The sequence below is a fragment of the Salarias fasciatus genome, chromosome 3 (genome assembly GCF_902148845.1).
Source record: "Salarias fasciatus chromosome 3, fSalaFa1.1, whole genome shotgun sequence".
In the NCBI taxonomy this organism is placed as follows: domain Eukaryota; kingdom Metazoa; phylum Chordata; class Actinopteri; order Blenniiformes; family Blenniidae; genus Salarias; species Salarias fasciatus.
The window spans coordinates 12,487,828-12,502,739 of record NC_043747.1 but is presented as its reverse complement, the minus strand read 5'-3'; the positions used below and the strand labels follow the sequence as shown (position 1 = coordinate 12,502,739).

The following is a 14,912-nucleotide window of genomic DNA, read 5'->3' as shown; positions in this document are numbered from 1 at the left end:
GGCCGGCGTAGCTCAACATATTTCAGGATAAAGGACTATTTATTTTATCTGGGAAAATCCAAACAACGTCAACTGCTTTTAGGGAAAATATTTATTTCTGAAGGATCAAACTGGTGGAACTCGTCAGACAACGTGATCGCCACAAATGTCAACACGTCTTTTTATCATAAAGTGTTTCTGTAAACCGTTTGTGGTCGGGAGCAGGATCGGCTGACTAGTCATCATTCATAACAAATCCATCAGGTTTTTTTTCTTTGTTTTTTCCATCTGAAGGATGACTTGACCTGCTTTTTACTCACTACTTGGAAACATATATGGTTAAAAAGCGGTTAATTAACCAGATCTGATGTCTTCTTTCTGTTTTTGTGAAGTCTTTCTTCTGTCATCCTGCTCTCACATCCAGTGGTCTTTCACTATCATCCTGTTCTGAATTCAATACTTTTTCTGGATTGGGTTCCTTCTCCCCACCGCGCCGCTGCGGCCCGAGCCATTGAGCTGTCCGAGATTAAACAGCAGGCCACTTAAGCTGCGAGCCTTCAGCAGATCGAGAGAATGGAACAAAACAAACCTCTATTCCATTTGATCCCCCCCCTCCTTTTCACTGCCTTTTCTCTTTCTACCCAGGCCAGGAAGCCTTTCTGTGACTATATTAGGAATCAAAGAGACTTCTACACAAGGTGCTGACCCCGTCAGAGCTTTTGAACTTCTGCTTTGCTCTTTGACAGCCGAGCGGTGAGTCACGGAGGAGAGAGACTGAAATATCGTCGCTGCTTTGAAGCTCACCGAAGTTGCAGCATTCTGGTTGTTTGTGATTAATTCAGCTAAGCCTCTCTTAGAATTGTCTCTGTCAGTGAATTTGATGTGTGAAAAAAACAACAACAGATGTTTCATGATCAAAAATAGCAGCAGATTTTTAAGATATTCCCACATTAATTGTTTCCGGAGTGATTGAGAATTTCTCCCAGCAGCAGGTCAAAAGGTCAAGGCCCCCTTTCAAGTGTTTCCCGGCAACGAGATGACCCCGTGCTGTTAAAAGGAGCGGGGCCGTACTCAACCCAAACACCACTTTCCCCCACGGATGACAGCTTTGTGATTCCCCTGTGTCCCCCCGACCCCCTAAAATCAAAAAAAGGTCACTCTGAGGTCAACAGGAAAAGCGCTGCCAATTGATTGACCTTACAAGTGAAGCGATCTCCATCTGATAACGGCCGTGCTTTTTACTGTTGGGGCTGATCTGAGCTATTTCCTGCAAAGAAGCATGAGTACATTTTGATGATTTTGTCATATTATAAGAAAACCATCAAAAGTTGAAATTTAAAACTAAAATAAGCCATTTTTAATGGTACACAGTAAATGATAAAGTGAAAAATATTCCCCCCCCCAAAAAAAAAAAACACCATATGTGACCGGCATTTTTTAATAATATCTCCTTAAAACTGAAATTACTGCAAATGCCTCAACTCTGAGCAGCGGTAGCCTTGTGGACACACACATCATTACAATTTCCTTTATTTTGACATTGTGTACGTTTTTTAGTACTGATTATGTAGTTCTGCTAAAAATACAGGCACTTTCATCACACATACCCAGCCCACAAAAAAGAAATATTGTTTATTTTGGCACTGTGTTACTGGCCCAGCTCACTCCAGATGAAATTGAGCTGTATGTGGCCCCTGAACTAAAACGACTTCGACAACCCTTGTTGAAATGCAGAGAAATAATTTCCCCCAGATGGACCAATAAAGCAGACAAAATCTGAACATAAGTTTGTCCTTATTTTAACTTCCGTATCTGCAAAAAATATCTGAAATCTTCTCTGCTCCAGCAGCTCCTCAGGCTCACATGAGGTAAAGCTTCGGGCCTCTCAAGGCAAACCTTTTCTATTGCCTTCAGTTTACATATTTCACAAAAATTCACCTTCAAATTCTGCGAGTGATACTTCACTGGTGATACGAGAACAACTTCACATGTCTACTACTCAGTGAGACTCCCGCTGAATGAGTCAGAAAGCCTGAGTGAATAAAATTCATGTTTTTTTTTTGGTTTGTTTGTTTTTTTACACTTTTCAAGATCATACTTGAGGCTGAAAGGACCCTCTTACAATCTTGGACACAGATCTGTTTATTGCAGCTGAAGAGTCACTCATTTTTTGTACGCATTTATAGTCCTTTTGCCAGAAGCAGTAAAAAAAAAATGTTTTATTTTTGTTTGATTCGTTTATTTCTCATAAAGCATGAAACTGAACAATTCCATCCTTCTGTTACGATGATTCATTTATTTTCTGCCGGTTATAGATCATTTGTTTGGTTTGTTTCGAACGCGCTCTTCCATCATCGTCTTGTGCACACATTATCTCAGACTGTCTCGGCCTTCTCTTTACTCTGGGATCCCATTTTCTGCGCCGTTCTGTCTGCGCCGCCTCCCAAACTGTCGTCCTTCATGCAAAAGAGATCTGATCCCCTTGGGAAAGACCAAGTATCCACCCCCAGCTATTATATGATGTCTGTCCCGACAAATAAACTTCCACTTGTAATGATTTCGAGGCTTTTGTAATCTCACTTCTGATTTGGAATCTGCCTTATTGATGATTTCCTCTTTGTTTCATCCATCCTCGGTTGTCACTCATTCTCATAGGTGTAACCAATCCACAGTGAAACAAAGCTGTTTCTGTCCATCCCCTCACCTTCTTGCACCCAGCAAAACAGGCCATCCGAGTTTAAACCTCCAGTCTCGTCGCCAAAGCCTCCCCTGCACCTCAGACCTGGCGTAGCGCGACCTTGGAGATTTTTGCTCAAGTGCTTTGGTTTCACAGGAAAACAACCCCTAATATCCGGGGGGGGATTAGGATGCAAAACTGGCGGGGTTTTCCTGGCACCCTTCTAAAGCTCCCCTCATTCAAATCCAGAGCTTGAATGAAAACAGGAGATCATTTCTACTTGAGCGGGATTTGGATGCTCTCCACTGCTGCAGCATAATTCTGGACAAGTCTGAATTACCTGGAAGTCCGCAGACAAAAGAGGGGAGCAGATTTAGAGCTGGAGCGTGAAGCTGGAGGAACAAATGGACGGAGTTCCTTCACACGGACTTACGAGGCACATGTTTGACTTTGACTTCCGGCCAAAGTTGTAACCTCTGGGAGTTTTTTAATCCACCTTGACCGCTGCACAGATATCAGAACTGCTGGCTGCGAACTGAAATGCTCACAAAAACAAGACAAAACAGCAATATGAAATTTCCTGCTCATTCTTTTTCATGTTTATCTCTGTTAGTCTACGATCCAGCTGTGGCTGTTGCAGATAACCTAATTTACATGCCTTGTTGTGTCTCTCCGTGCTTAAGCAGTCACCTTGACTGACTGTCCATGAGAAATGAATGTATGATGAGCTTCTGGATAATGATGCACCTCCCAGCTCGGACTTGTGATGCAGACTCGCTTCTGACTGAATCTCTGCTTTTGTGATGTGAACTCTCAGGTGTGTCTCAGTGAATAGAAGCATAAACACAATTACAACTATAGAAAATGAACCCGTCAGCCATCAGGTACCTGGCATCTCAGTGGACATTTGAAAACCTGTTCAAACTGCAAAAATAATACATTTGAGAGGCTTATTATTCGCATTATGCCATTTTGACTTTTCACCGCAGGTTCAGCGGTGAGAAAGCCACACCGCTGAACTAACGCCGCGCTTTTGTCCCGACTTGTCTGTGATTACTGCAGCATTCAGCCTCCCAGCCCCCACATACATACCCTGTGGGGATAGCCACCTGTCTCGGGCCGACTCCCGGGCCGGCGCTGCGGCCTAACAGACAGCTCTTTGTGCTTGTGGGGAGGTGGGGGGGAGAATAAAGCCTCTTAAGAGGCTGTTAGTGATCGGACTCCGGAGACTGCTACTGTCAGGAAGGGGTTACACAGGAGTTTTATCACGACATGCTTCTTGCGCCGGCCTTTCTTTGAGCGGATATTTGCCGTAACCCAGTTTTGATGCGTTAAGGTTGCAGCTCCAGGCTTTAACCCGCCTGGTCAGCAGTGCTGGGAGACATCGGCTTTAAAACTTCCAGTATACGGCACTGATCGCTGACCTAACGGTGCTCGGGCCGCTGGCAGCGCGTGTTAATGATCGCCTCTGCTCGGGATCGTCGGCGGAGTCGCTGACAGCCCGTCTGCTTATGTAGATCGATGGCTACACGTTCTGCCCCCTCGTTCTCGCGGCGCAGCGGCCGCCGAGGTGAGGATGTTGGACTCTCGCGAAGGGACTAATGAAGACAAATGATGGCTGATATGGTAAAAGTGCTGGAAGAGCAAAGCAAGATTTCTTGGCCCGAAAAACTACCGAGTCATTCAGTTGTAAATTACCGCGCTAATGGCCTTTCAGGAGGGTCCTCCTCTAGAAATAACCTCTACTCCTCTGAATTACTTTGACAGAAACATTTACAGATAATACTGAGAATATTATGCATTATTACTGTTTCTGTTTTAATACTGGGATGGAATATAGAGCTTTTGGGGGGAATCTCTGGATCTTGGCAAGCATTGTCACATAGCAGGGATTTTTCTACAGCCCACTTCTGAAAACATGGCAGGTATGCAGCTTTGCAATAATGCTTTCTCTTGTCTTGTACCGATGCTGGCTCTTATTCCGCCTGTGGATACAAAGATTTTATAGCACTATATAACGATGGATTCAGCACAACAGATCTCACATTTGTTTTGTTACAAATCAATGCAAACGTTTCGTATGTTTGGGAGGCACCAGTTTTGCATGTTTAGTTCACACTTTGCATGAGTGACAGGAGAAAAGAAACACTCTCTGTTTGCTGACTGATGAGAGGTAAATGTTCAAAGATACAATCACAAGACAAGCAGGTGCTTAACCCTGGACCCATGACGAGCTTCAGTTTAAACCTTTAAAGCTCTGGTGACAATCATAAAATGCAAAACGGTTTTGTGCAAATATGAGCAGGGATGAAGAATAACAATGTTTTGTAATGTTTTCCGGGTTCAGAGCATGTTCATGCAGTCGCAGAGCTGAAACGACGGCTGTCAAGTCACGTTAAAACACCCTGTAATGATGTCTGGCGTTTTGCGGCCTCTCGGCCGTGTCTGTCGGCAGCTTCTTCACCGTCAACAAACAGAAATGCGCTGACTTCATCACTTTCACAACGGCAGCACCGACTGAGCTGCTGTCTCTCTCAGTCCCATTAGTAATCAAATAAACACGTCGCAGTTTAATTAAAGTGAACCCGGCCTCATTGTTGTACGTCGCGGCGACGCCTCTGCGGTTTTTGACTCGCCTGTAGGAAAGTAGATCAACACATCAGGAGAGCATAAATCACCTCAGCTGAACGCAAATAGCAGGTTCGCGCAAGTCTGATGGATTTTTTTTCGCCTCGGATAGCCTCCAGCCTCTGTGAGATGAAGTCTTTGTGCGCTCCGCCGATGCTTTCTATCTGACATTTTCTGAGACGTGTGCTGAGTGATTCTTCGGCGGAGCAAACAGCTTTAGTGTGTCTCATAAGTAGCTGAAGGGCAGGCATTGTTGAGGGCCCGAATAAACGGTCCACGCACAGCTCTGCTGCACTTTGTGACTTTGAGTATAGATTCTCAGAGGAGCTCTGAAGGAGTCCAAAAGGAATTGGAGAATTCCCGCTTGCCCCTCCGTCTCTGGCCACGTGAGAGCATACTCTCGCTGCAGACGTCCTCACACAGTCATTTGAAATATTTCCCCTCTAGGTGCGTTTGCACAACGAGCCCGGCTTAAGCATGTGTTCTTATCTTCAGAATACAAGCAACACTGTCATCCCGCAGCATTGCAAACTTTATTGGCAGCATGACAGTCGGACAAAGTCGTGTCAGATAGTCATCAATGCGATCCATTCATGGGTGCAGAACTGGCTGCCATCTTCGCGTTTGGACGGACTCCATGGCATCCCAGCAGCAAGCGGGAGCATGCGTCCAATTCTGACTATTTTCCTGACAAATGACGACAAGACATGGTCACTAGCTTTAAAAGCTGATCTATCTGGCATCTTGCATCCTAAAGGGGATGCCTTGAAAAAGAAAGTACAGCAGCAGTAAATGTTTTTTTTAATGTGTTCACCTGGCTGGGGATGTGTAAACATGTTTTAAGGCACTGCTGAGGCCTGTGCTCAGCCTGTTCCGGAGCCAAGTGGAAGTCTTCGCTGCCTGTCCTCATAAATCAAACAGCATCCAGTGTCGTGTCTCGGAAAAAACCACAGGAGGAAGGAAAAGATGTTGTCATCTTTGGAATTTGACATGTATTTTTGGTTCCTGTGTGTTTTAAACAGACAGTGAGATAAAGTAACTAATCTTCAGCACTTGAATGGAGGTTTACGGCACGTTTAGGGCTTCCTCCACCTCTGGAACGCAGTTCACCCCAAGGTCCAGACTCTTTTGTATCTTTTATGATCCCGTCTGAGAATGTCTTTAAATTCCCAACGTTACACCTCGCCAGCAGCGGTCCGTATCTCTAGCGTAAGTGCTGCAAATAAACCTCTCTGGCCTCTAAGCGGCGAACCGCTGGATAACTCCACAAAGGCTGAATTTTATGACTTTATCAAGACTTTGTTCCAGGATCGCAATTGTGGGTTGGGACAAGATAATAGTTGTGTGATGCAAGTAATGACTTGGGAAAATGCCAGATCAGGGACGGTAGAAATTTCTCTTTGAAAACAGGTTTTATGATGTGTTCCTTTCTTTTTTTTCCAGAGCAGCTGACAGCTGCAGATGACTTACGTCTCACCGGCCCATCACACTTTAAAATTCAAAATGGTTGTAACCCAGAATTAAATTGCGGTTGGAGCCGGCGCCGTAACTCTCGGGTTGACGAGCGGCTTTAAAGGTGTCATCCTGCCGATAATAAAAGGAGATCAACATGAATCAAAAAGTAGAAGCTTGCGCAAAGTGCCACTCTCATGAAAAAAAAAAAAAAGGTTATTTATAGCACGTCATTTTGCCCGGCGCTCATTTCATTGCATGAAATGGTGCTGTCAGGTTTGCCCAACAAAGATGGAAAATGGACTCAAACAGCAGCGAGAGCCGGAGGCATTAATGGGCTTTCATCGCCGCCTCATTTTTCCATGATGCCTTAAAATCAATAGAATGCCTTTATTTTTAAACCAGCCGTGCAGAGAGATGGCAGTCAATAACGTGACCCCTGAGCAAAACTAGAACAGGCACATTCCAGCTTGTTTGCAAGACTTTTGATGTGTTACGGCTCTGTGTCACAGCCTGCTGCTCCGCCGCCGTTTGGGTTTGTGCTGCTAAAATCTAATGCAACAAGTACCCATGTGTAATATAATTACTTTACTGAATTTCACCATCGGCTCAGGGATGCACTGTCTCAACATCGTACAAGGATTTTTATTGATACCTCTCATTAGATTTGTGCAATAATTTGTAATATTTCCTTTTTGCACCACGATGAGGTTCATCATTTCGGCTTTAACGGAATGAATGTTGCACAGATGCGCATGGGCGTTTTCATCCTGTCATATCCGTCATTTGTCAATTTTATTGAGAAATGCTCAATTACCCCACTTTATTCTTTTAATTCCTATTAGTTTTCATCAATCTGTCTTTATATGTTATCATCTTTAGTTTACCCACATCAACAGCTGCTTACTATTCAAGGAAACAGGGCAAAAAATGTTAACTTGCGCTGTATTTTGCGTTATTTTGCTATATATTAAGCCAAACAAAGAGTATAACTTCTCTGATGGAATAAAGACCCTCTCCAGGAGGTTCCATCCTCATGTAAACAGGACTCAGGAAACATGCTAAAGCCGTACAGTAAGAACAATCTGAAGCTCTTTCACTGTTTTCTCTCACTTTGTCTCCAGGATATGTAAATTGCTCATTACTGGAATGACGTGAACATGTTATTAAAGCCGTGCACGCACAACATTTTTACATGACAACAGCTAATTTTCATTGTGCTTATCTTATTTCCACAACAGTGAGAATCACCAACAACATCACTGGAGTATTTGTGTTGCTCTCTCTTTAGTGTTTAACAGAAAATCTCCCATAAAGTGTACATTTACAGCCCCAAACGATGCAGTCCCCAGCTGATCGGCCTCACACCGGCTATTAGATAACCGCGTTAAGATGAGGTAAGGCGCGGCTGCAGTTTGACTCCGTTGCAGTCACATGTACTTCCACAAGGTCGGACATGAGCACCTCTAATGGGCAAACACGGGCGAGTCTTCCACCCCTCCGCTCTGCAAACATTTCCCAGCGGCTCTGTCACTGCATTACTTTACCCAAAGCTCATAAAGCAATGATTACACACTCCGCCTTATCAGGCCTCAGCTGCGGTGATGTAATCTGAAGCTGCACCAGAAATGCAAACACGCCAGGAGAAAACACGCGAGGTGTGTTTAAGGCCAGGTGAAGTCTCTGCCTGCAGGTCAGCGTGTGTGTGTGTGTGTGTGTGTGTGTGTGTGTGTGTGATGCGACATTAAACACAGCCTTGTCCGCTGTGTGTTCGAGACGCTTGTTTGTATTGCTAACATGTCATAAGTACAGTTGAGGGGTTCACAACGGCAAACACTTAACGCCGGTGTTTGTGTTCCTTCGTCCGGCCCGCGCTCTGTCGTCTGTGTAAACACGATCATTGTCCCTCATGCAAACACACACACACACACACACACGCACGCACGTAGAAAATGGACAGGTGAAGAGGAAATGTGATGTCGGCAGGAAACGTGAGAGTGGAGCTGCTGAAATGAAGAAACGCTGGCTGTGAATCACGCGGCAGCTTCCTGCCGCATAAACTCTGTCTTTGGGGTAATTTCAGGCTTGAGGCCTCAAACTCTCTGTTTTTGTTTATGTCTTGTCTGTTTACTCAGAATGGGAGGATGGCAGTTAAAGAGAGTAACTGCAGAGACACTTATCAGCCCGTCTGAGGATTTCTCAGAGTTGTTCGCTTCTCTTGGGTAAGATCGGTTAGTCATCGGTTAGTGATCACCAAAATTTAATCCAGCGCAGTTCCAACAGTCATGAGCTGCTTCCATCCTCACGTTGCAGTCCTCATTCGTCATCTCGGCTTTGCGACACGTCGGCTTTGAGACGTCGGTTCGGATTAATGTTGTGGCACATCTAGTCTGGGAGGACGGGCCGCTGACGGCCGCCACCCGGCTCATATACAGTTACGGCATTGTGTTGAAAGGAAGGACTGTTAAACAGCAACTAATGTACTCTGACTCAGACAATGCCGAGGATTGTGAGGGAGGGCTGATCTTCCTGACAGCTAAGTAAAGAGTGGAGACAAGTGTGCAGCAACGTTAAACGATCACCTCGGAAGCCTTCTGGAGGGTGGCTGTTCCAAGCGAGTGAAGGGAAGGCATTGTCCCTCAGAGGAAACGTAACACCACAGCCGCAGTGGAAATTTAATCATGGCCACAAGTTTGTGTATGTAAGCCTGAGCAAGCTATGACACATGATCTGCTTAGATTATGGCCGCCCGATATACTGCAAATTTAAGATCATCACAATAGCAATATACAATACCACAACAGTGCTCTTTCTCTTGGCACTTGCCAAACCATGTTAAGCTTACTTTTTTCCTTGATTGTTGACTATTTTATACCGGCCAACAGGTATAAAATCTGTATTTTTTTTGGAATTAATAGTACTTTTTTGTCCCTTTATATTTAGAACACACGTTGAATTTGCTGAGCATGCATGCAGGTATGCAGCTCCATTCAGTCTGTTGCAACATGCATGTTGTGCATGTTCGTATGATGGATTCACGATACCACATTCTCTACATGTGAACAGACAGCATGTCAGAAGTCAGAAGCAAGAGAATCAAGAAGAAATGAACAAGCCGCTGCGCTCAGACCTGACTCCACTGAAAGTTTGGCACCGGTATTGACGGCGCCTCATTAGGCTCGTTTGCTGACTCATCTCGTTTCGCTCATTACCTCGAGGTTTCTGTTTGTGCAACCGTGACTCACGACGACGGTGAGCTCAGAGACGTTCGAAACGAGTGCAGCGTGTCTGACGTGCCGCATCCGGAGCTGCAGGAGTCAAACTAATTAGTAATTAAGCAGATATCCTGTCGCTGACATAGCATTGTTGTAATCAGGTCACGGGGGAACGACGCTTTCCGTGGGAAAATGTTCATGGAGGCATGATTGACGTTTTATTCAGCGACTTGAGGGTGAGCGTGACCCAACGGCGACGTCTGATCCCGCTTCTGGAAGGGCTTGTGCAGACAAGGCTTGTGTAAACCAAGCGGCAGCGTCTCCTGAACCTGTGGGAAGGCCGCTCAGCCTCTGAAGCCCACGGGGGAAATCAAAACAACAGGTGCTTGTGTGAAGTGGGGGGGTGGGGCGATTTCAGCTGTTGTGCTAAGGGTGAGGTTCGGACAACAGGAGAGCATGTGCACCTCGACAGTAAAACTCCTGCAGCGGTACTTCATCCGCAGCAGCGAGCCAGGCCTCATTAGACGGAGGACCCGCGGCTGTGCGGCAGCTGTGCTTGTCAGCGCGCAGACAGATGGGACGCCATATTTTAATGGAGATCTCTTGTCTCTCCGTCCGGGGTTTTCACCGAGTCTCCGGTGACAAACGCAGTCTATTCAAGCCAAGCCCACGTGCCGCTCCGCGCTCGTCCTCCCTCGATAAATCTCAGTTTATGTACATCTCACTTAAAGCTGCCGTCGCTCCCGACTCGCATGCGATCGCCTTTGATTTAAACGTGACCCCAGGCAACGGTAAATTGCTCAGATGGGAAATTGATCGAGGTGATAGATGGTACAGTAAACCAAACCTCCACTGGGTGTCAGCTCCAGCTGCCAGAGAATTCAAAAAGTTAATTTTCACATAGCTCAGCTGTTATATAATCCCTTTTTTTTTTAAAGTCATTAAACAAACTATGTATTATTGTGAAAAAAAGTAACTGTGATCTATCTTATTTTCTCAGTAAACGCAATAAAATAAGATTACATTTTGGCTGTCTAATTTTCAGTAACTATATTTTATTTCAAGCACACAGAATTAACAACACATACAAGAGAAAACCGACTGCATCCAAAGGTCACTTTTATTTCATTCAGTGTGAACAAATTCAGTACTATCAGTTGGGACAGTACAGTAACACATTTAAGGTGATAATACAGAAAAGAGTTTGTTTTGTTTTCCTCCTTAACTACTCAGCATGTACGACACGTGCCCGACGATTTCACACAACTGCAGACCGCTGAGTCAAACAATGAGGTCAAATTGGGCTGAAGTCACTCGCCAGTGTGATCTGAAACAGTGTGAAACGTTCGTCCATACGAAACCTAAATAACACTTCATTGACTTTTCCTGTGCACACGCGTGAAGAGAGCAACGCTTAACACTTGGAAAAAAACAAAAAAATACTGTGAAATAATACCTTTATATATGAGCTTTAGCAGCACTGTTTTTCAGTGAGTGGGTCTCTCTCTCACACACACACACACACACACACATACACACACACACACACACACTGAAAATTTCACATCTTATCTTCAACACAGTGTGCGTTTACAGAATCTCTTCTTTCCTGATCAGGTCTGCGAGAACAGAGACTTCATGATAACACCGGTTACAGCAGCGTCAGTATTTAAAAAGAGAAGAAATAAAATAAAAAAAAGTACAATGATTTGTCGGCAGCAAAGCAACACAAAGACGAGGAATGCTACTACTAGATAATCCGATCATCAGATCAATCCTGCTGACCTCCGACGGCCTCGAGGGAGATTTAATGAATTTAACAGGAGGTCAAAATACTTTAGATGGTTAAAAAAAAAAAGAAAAGAAAAAAAGCTTCTCATATGTAGAAATGCGATAGACGTGCTCTTTGCACTCTGCTGTGACAAATAGTTACAGGTCTTTCATTTTAACACCAGATAAGATGATCAGAAAGTCCACTGAATACTTTAATTACTTTATTCCGGAGTCTGGGAATGTTTCAGACACTGTTCACAAAATAATAGCTGACAGACGGTGTGTGTGGAAGTGTGTAAGGTTTCACTGTGTGTGACTTGTGCCTTCTGCTGTGAAGTTTCAGCCTCTGTAGAGAAGTAGCGAAGAGTGTGTGTGTGTGTGTGTGTGTGTGTGTGTGTGTGGGGTGTGTGTGTCTACGACAGCACAGTGAGCGTGACAGTTCCTTTGGTCCTCTTCAAGATGCCGACAGCTTCTTCGTGTGTGACGCCCTCCAGATTCTGCCCGTTCACCGCCATAATCTGGTCTCCTCTCTTCAGACGGCCATCCTCTGCTGCTGCACCCTGAACAAACACACACACACAAACACGCACACGTTTGGCTTAATAACACTGACGCCGATTCTTATCGTAAACACAAACGGTCGCAGCGTGCGTCGTCTCACCTTTCCAAAAACGGTTTTGACATAAATGGGCAGGTCTCCATGAGGGCTGCCGTAGCCTCCGACGATGCTGAAGCCCAGGCCGTCCGGCCCCCTCTCCAGAGTGATGCTCTTATACTGAGGGGGGCTACGAGGAGGACAAAAAAACAGAACAATGTGGTCATTGGGATTTTATATATAGATCAGAAAAGATGATGCAGTTCTCTGGTTGAGACCAAAAATGAGGAAAAAGCTCTTGAGGATGTTCACTAAAGTTGATATTTTTTGTGACACTTATTACTAACTTGTATTTCATGTTTTAGACAGAGAAGATGACTTGACTCTGGCTCCTCTTTTTACCATATTTACCATCCACACTATATTTAGCCTTTCTCTGCTCCGAGGTTTTCAAAATTACATTTGTACGTGTAAATAAAAAAAGATGAAAGGATGCTTTCTACAGAAAACACCCATTGCTTTTTTTATTTAGTTTCTGTGGTTTGTTGTGTGTACATGCGTGGCTGTGATTTCCAGAATTTTGGCTTCGCTGTGATGTTTAGGTTCTCTGCAGTTTCTTTCTGATGGGTTTTCTGTGAAACAAGTTTGTGTTGCATCTGGGGATGTCCCGATCCGATCACGTGATTACGGACTCGCTCGGGATCGGAAGTTTCCTCCCGATTATACTCGGTTGGATACATATGTTTATTTTTTTTCTTTAATTTCCTTTTTAACCCATTGAAGCCGGGACGCATTTACGGTAGTGGCGTTGTTGCGCAATTCTATCATTAAACCCGGAAGCGCTGTTGCACAGTTCTACCATTAACGTCGGGTCTTTTTTTCTTCTTCTTTGCTTAATCAGCTGTTTCTTGGTCAATGAAATGCATCAAACTTGCGCATGTGCATAACTGATCCTGTTTCCGGGTACAGATCGTGTTGCTGCACTGCCTCGTAACTTTGTATTGAACGTCTCTGGCCACTGCTGCACACTGAAGCGGTAATGCGTGCCCGGCTTTAATGGGTTAAATGAGATGTTTAGGTTTTCCGTGCTACAAAAAGATGTAATTACAGAGTTGTTTTGTGTGTTGTTTTGAATTGACGTTAAGAAAATAAAAAAAAAGAGAACTTTTCATAAGTTTTTTAGTTTTTCTTATAGATAATGTACATATTTTGCTATATTAGAAAAGAATCGGATCGGGACTCGGAATCGGCAGATACTCAAAATGATAGGACTCGGACTCGGAGGCAAAAAAACCTGATGGGGACATCCGCAGTTGCATCCTTGTTTCACTCCAGCTTTGAACAAATTCAGTGGAGTCAGTTAAAGAGAAGACAGCAACCCGTTTTTAAAAGCACTTGTTGAACTAGTTTGAGGTTTGATGGTTCTCCGGTTTGAAGTGTGCAACACCGTCATTTTCTGTTTGAACTGGAGTGATTTTGACGAGCGTGAACACACCCTGAAGAGCTTTTGTTCGGGCTCACTATAAAAAAGGGTGAGCTGGGGTAAATCTTTGAGTCCGTACCCTAAATCGTCCTGGAAGATGCTGCTGCTCGCCAGACCCCCGGCGGCCTGCTCCTGAGGGGGTCCCGTGACGGTCGTGTCGCCGCCTGCAACAACCTACACACACATACAAAATATCACTTTTATGACTGTCAAGATAAAGACTGATAGCTCGATGGCGCTGGACGAGGGAGACAGGCTTTATTGTGTTATAAAGTGGGCCGCTGCTGCCCCTCGAATCGTCTTCCAGGTAAAAACTCGGCACACCGATAAGAGGAAAAAAAAAAAAGAGGACGAGTTGAGCTGCAGATTATCTGTCTGACGGGAGTGAGCGGCGGGCGCTCGGGCGCACCTGCAGCTGAATGGTTCCCGTTGCGTTCTTCAGCAGAGCCACGGCCTGCGAGTGAGTCATTCCCTCAGTGGAGTTTCCACAAATGCTGACGATCCGGTCCCCGATCTGGAAAATAAAGCAAGCCAGTAGAGTTTAAAGAAAAAAAGTGCACATTAGAAATTCAGCAGTGAAGCTGTCTGTTCACATTTTCCAAGAAAAGGACAATTTATATGCAGCTGGGTGCTCAGATTGCTTCGCTCAGCTACATTTCCCCTCCGTTCTTTTAACACAACTTCGACGTAGGTTTTTTTTTTTTTTTACTACCGTCCGCTTTTGTGGTTTCAGAAGAACTCTGACTAATACTGTTTGCACACTTCAGTCCCAGAGCAAAACGACGCCGATGCCGAGTTGTGCAGTGTTGTCATTTATCACTCCGGCTGGAAACACAAAGCAGCGTGAATATAATTTGAAATGCTTCTGCTTTTCATTTCAATGAGCCATTCTCTGCGCTTAATGATGGTAATGCGCGAGTGGGAGATTTATTATCCGACGCTCGCAGAAGCCATTGTCCCCCAGACAGAGTGAGGATTGTGAGCTCCTCTGTGAAGGTCACTGTTAAAAGGCTGCGGGGTCTCGACCTTTCGGAGGATTTTCAGAGTCGCCAGATTGAGTAAAGTGAGTAGGAGTCAAACGGCTGTGAATAATTGAGACCCACACAGGAA

General features: G+C 44.8%; 1 protein-coding gene across 4 annotated transcripts in view; it reads right to left on the bottom strand.

Moving 5' to 3' along the window:
* Positions 1-11,037: 11,037 nt before the first annotated feature.
* The window catches only part of mpdz (multiple PDZ domain crumbs cell polarity complex component), a 38,935-nt gene continuing 35,060 nt past the window's right edge, over positions 11,038-14,912 (bottom strand). For all 4 annotated transcript variants that reach the window (XM_030085287.1, XM_030085296.1, XM_030085313.1 and 1 more), the window contains 4 exons: positions 14,212-14,316; positions 13,882-13,976; positions 12,386-12,509; positions 11,038-12,284 (listed from right to left, as the gene is read on the bottom strand). In XM_030085287.1, coding sequence (XP_029941147.1) covers positions 12,138-12,284; positions 12,386-12,509; positions 13,882-13,976; positions 14,212-14,316 — 471 coding nt within the window. In that variant the 3' untranslated portion in view covers positions 11,038-12,137. The remainder of the gene's footprint in view (positions 12,285-12,385; positions 12,510-13,881; positions 13,977-14,211; positions 14,317-14,912) is intronic.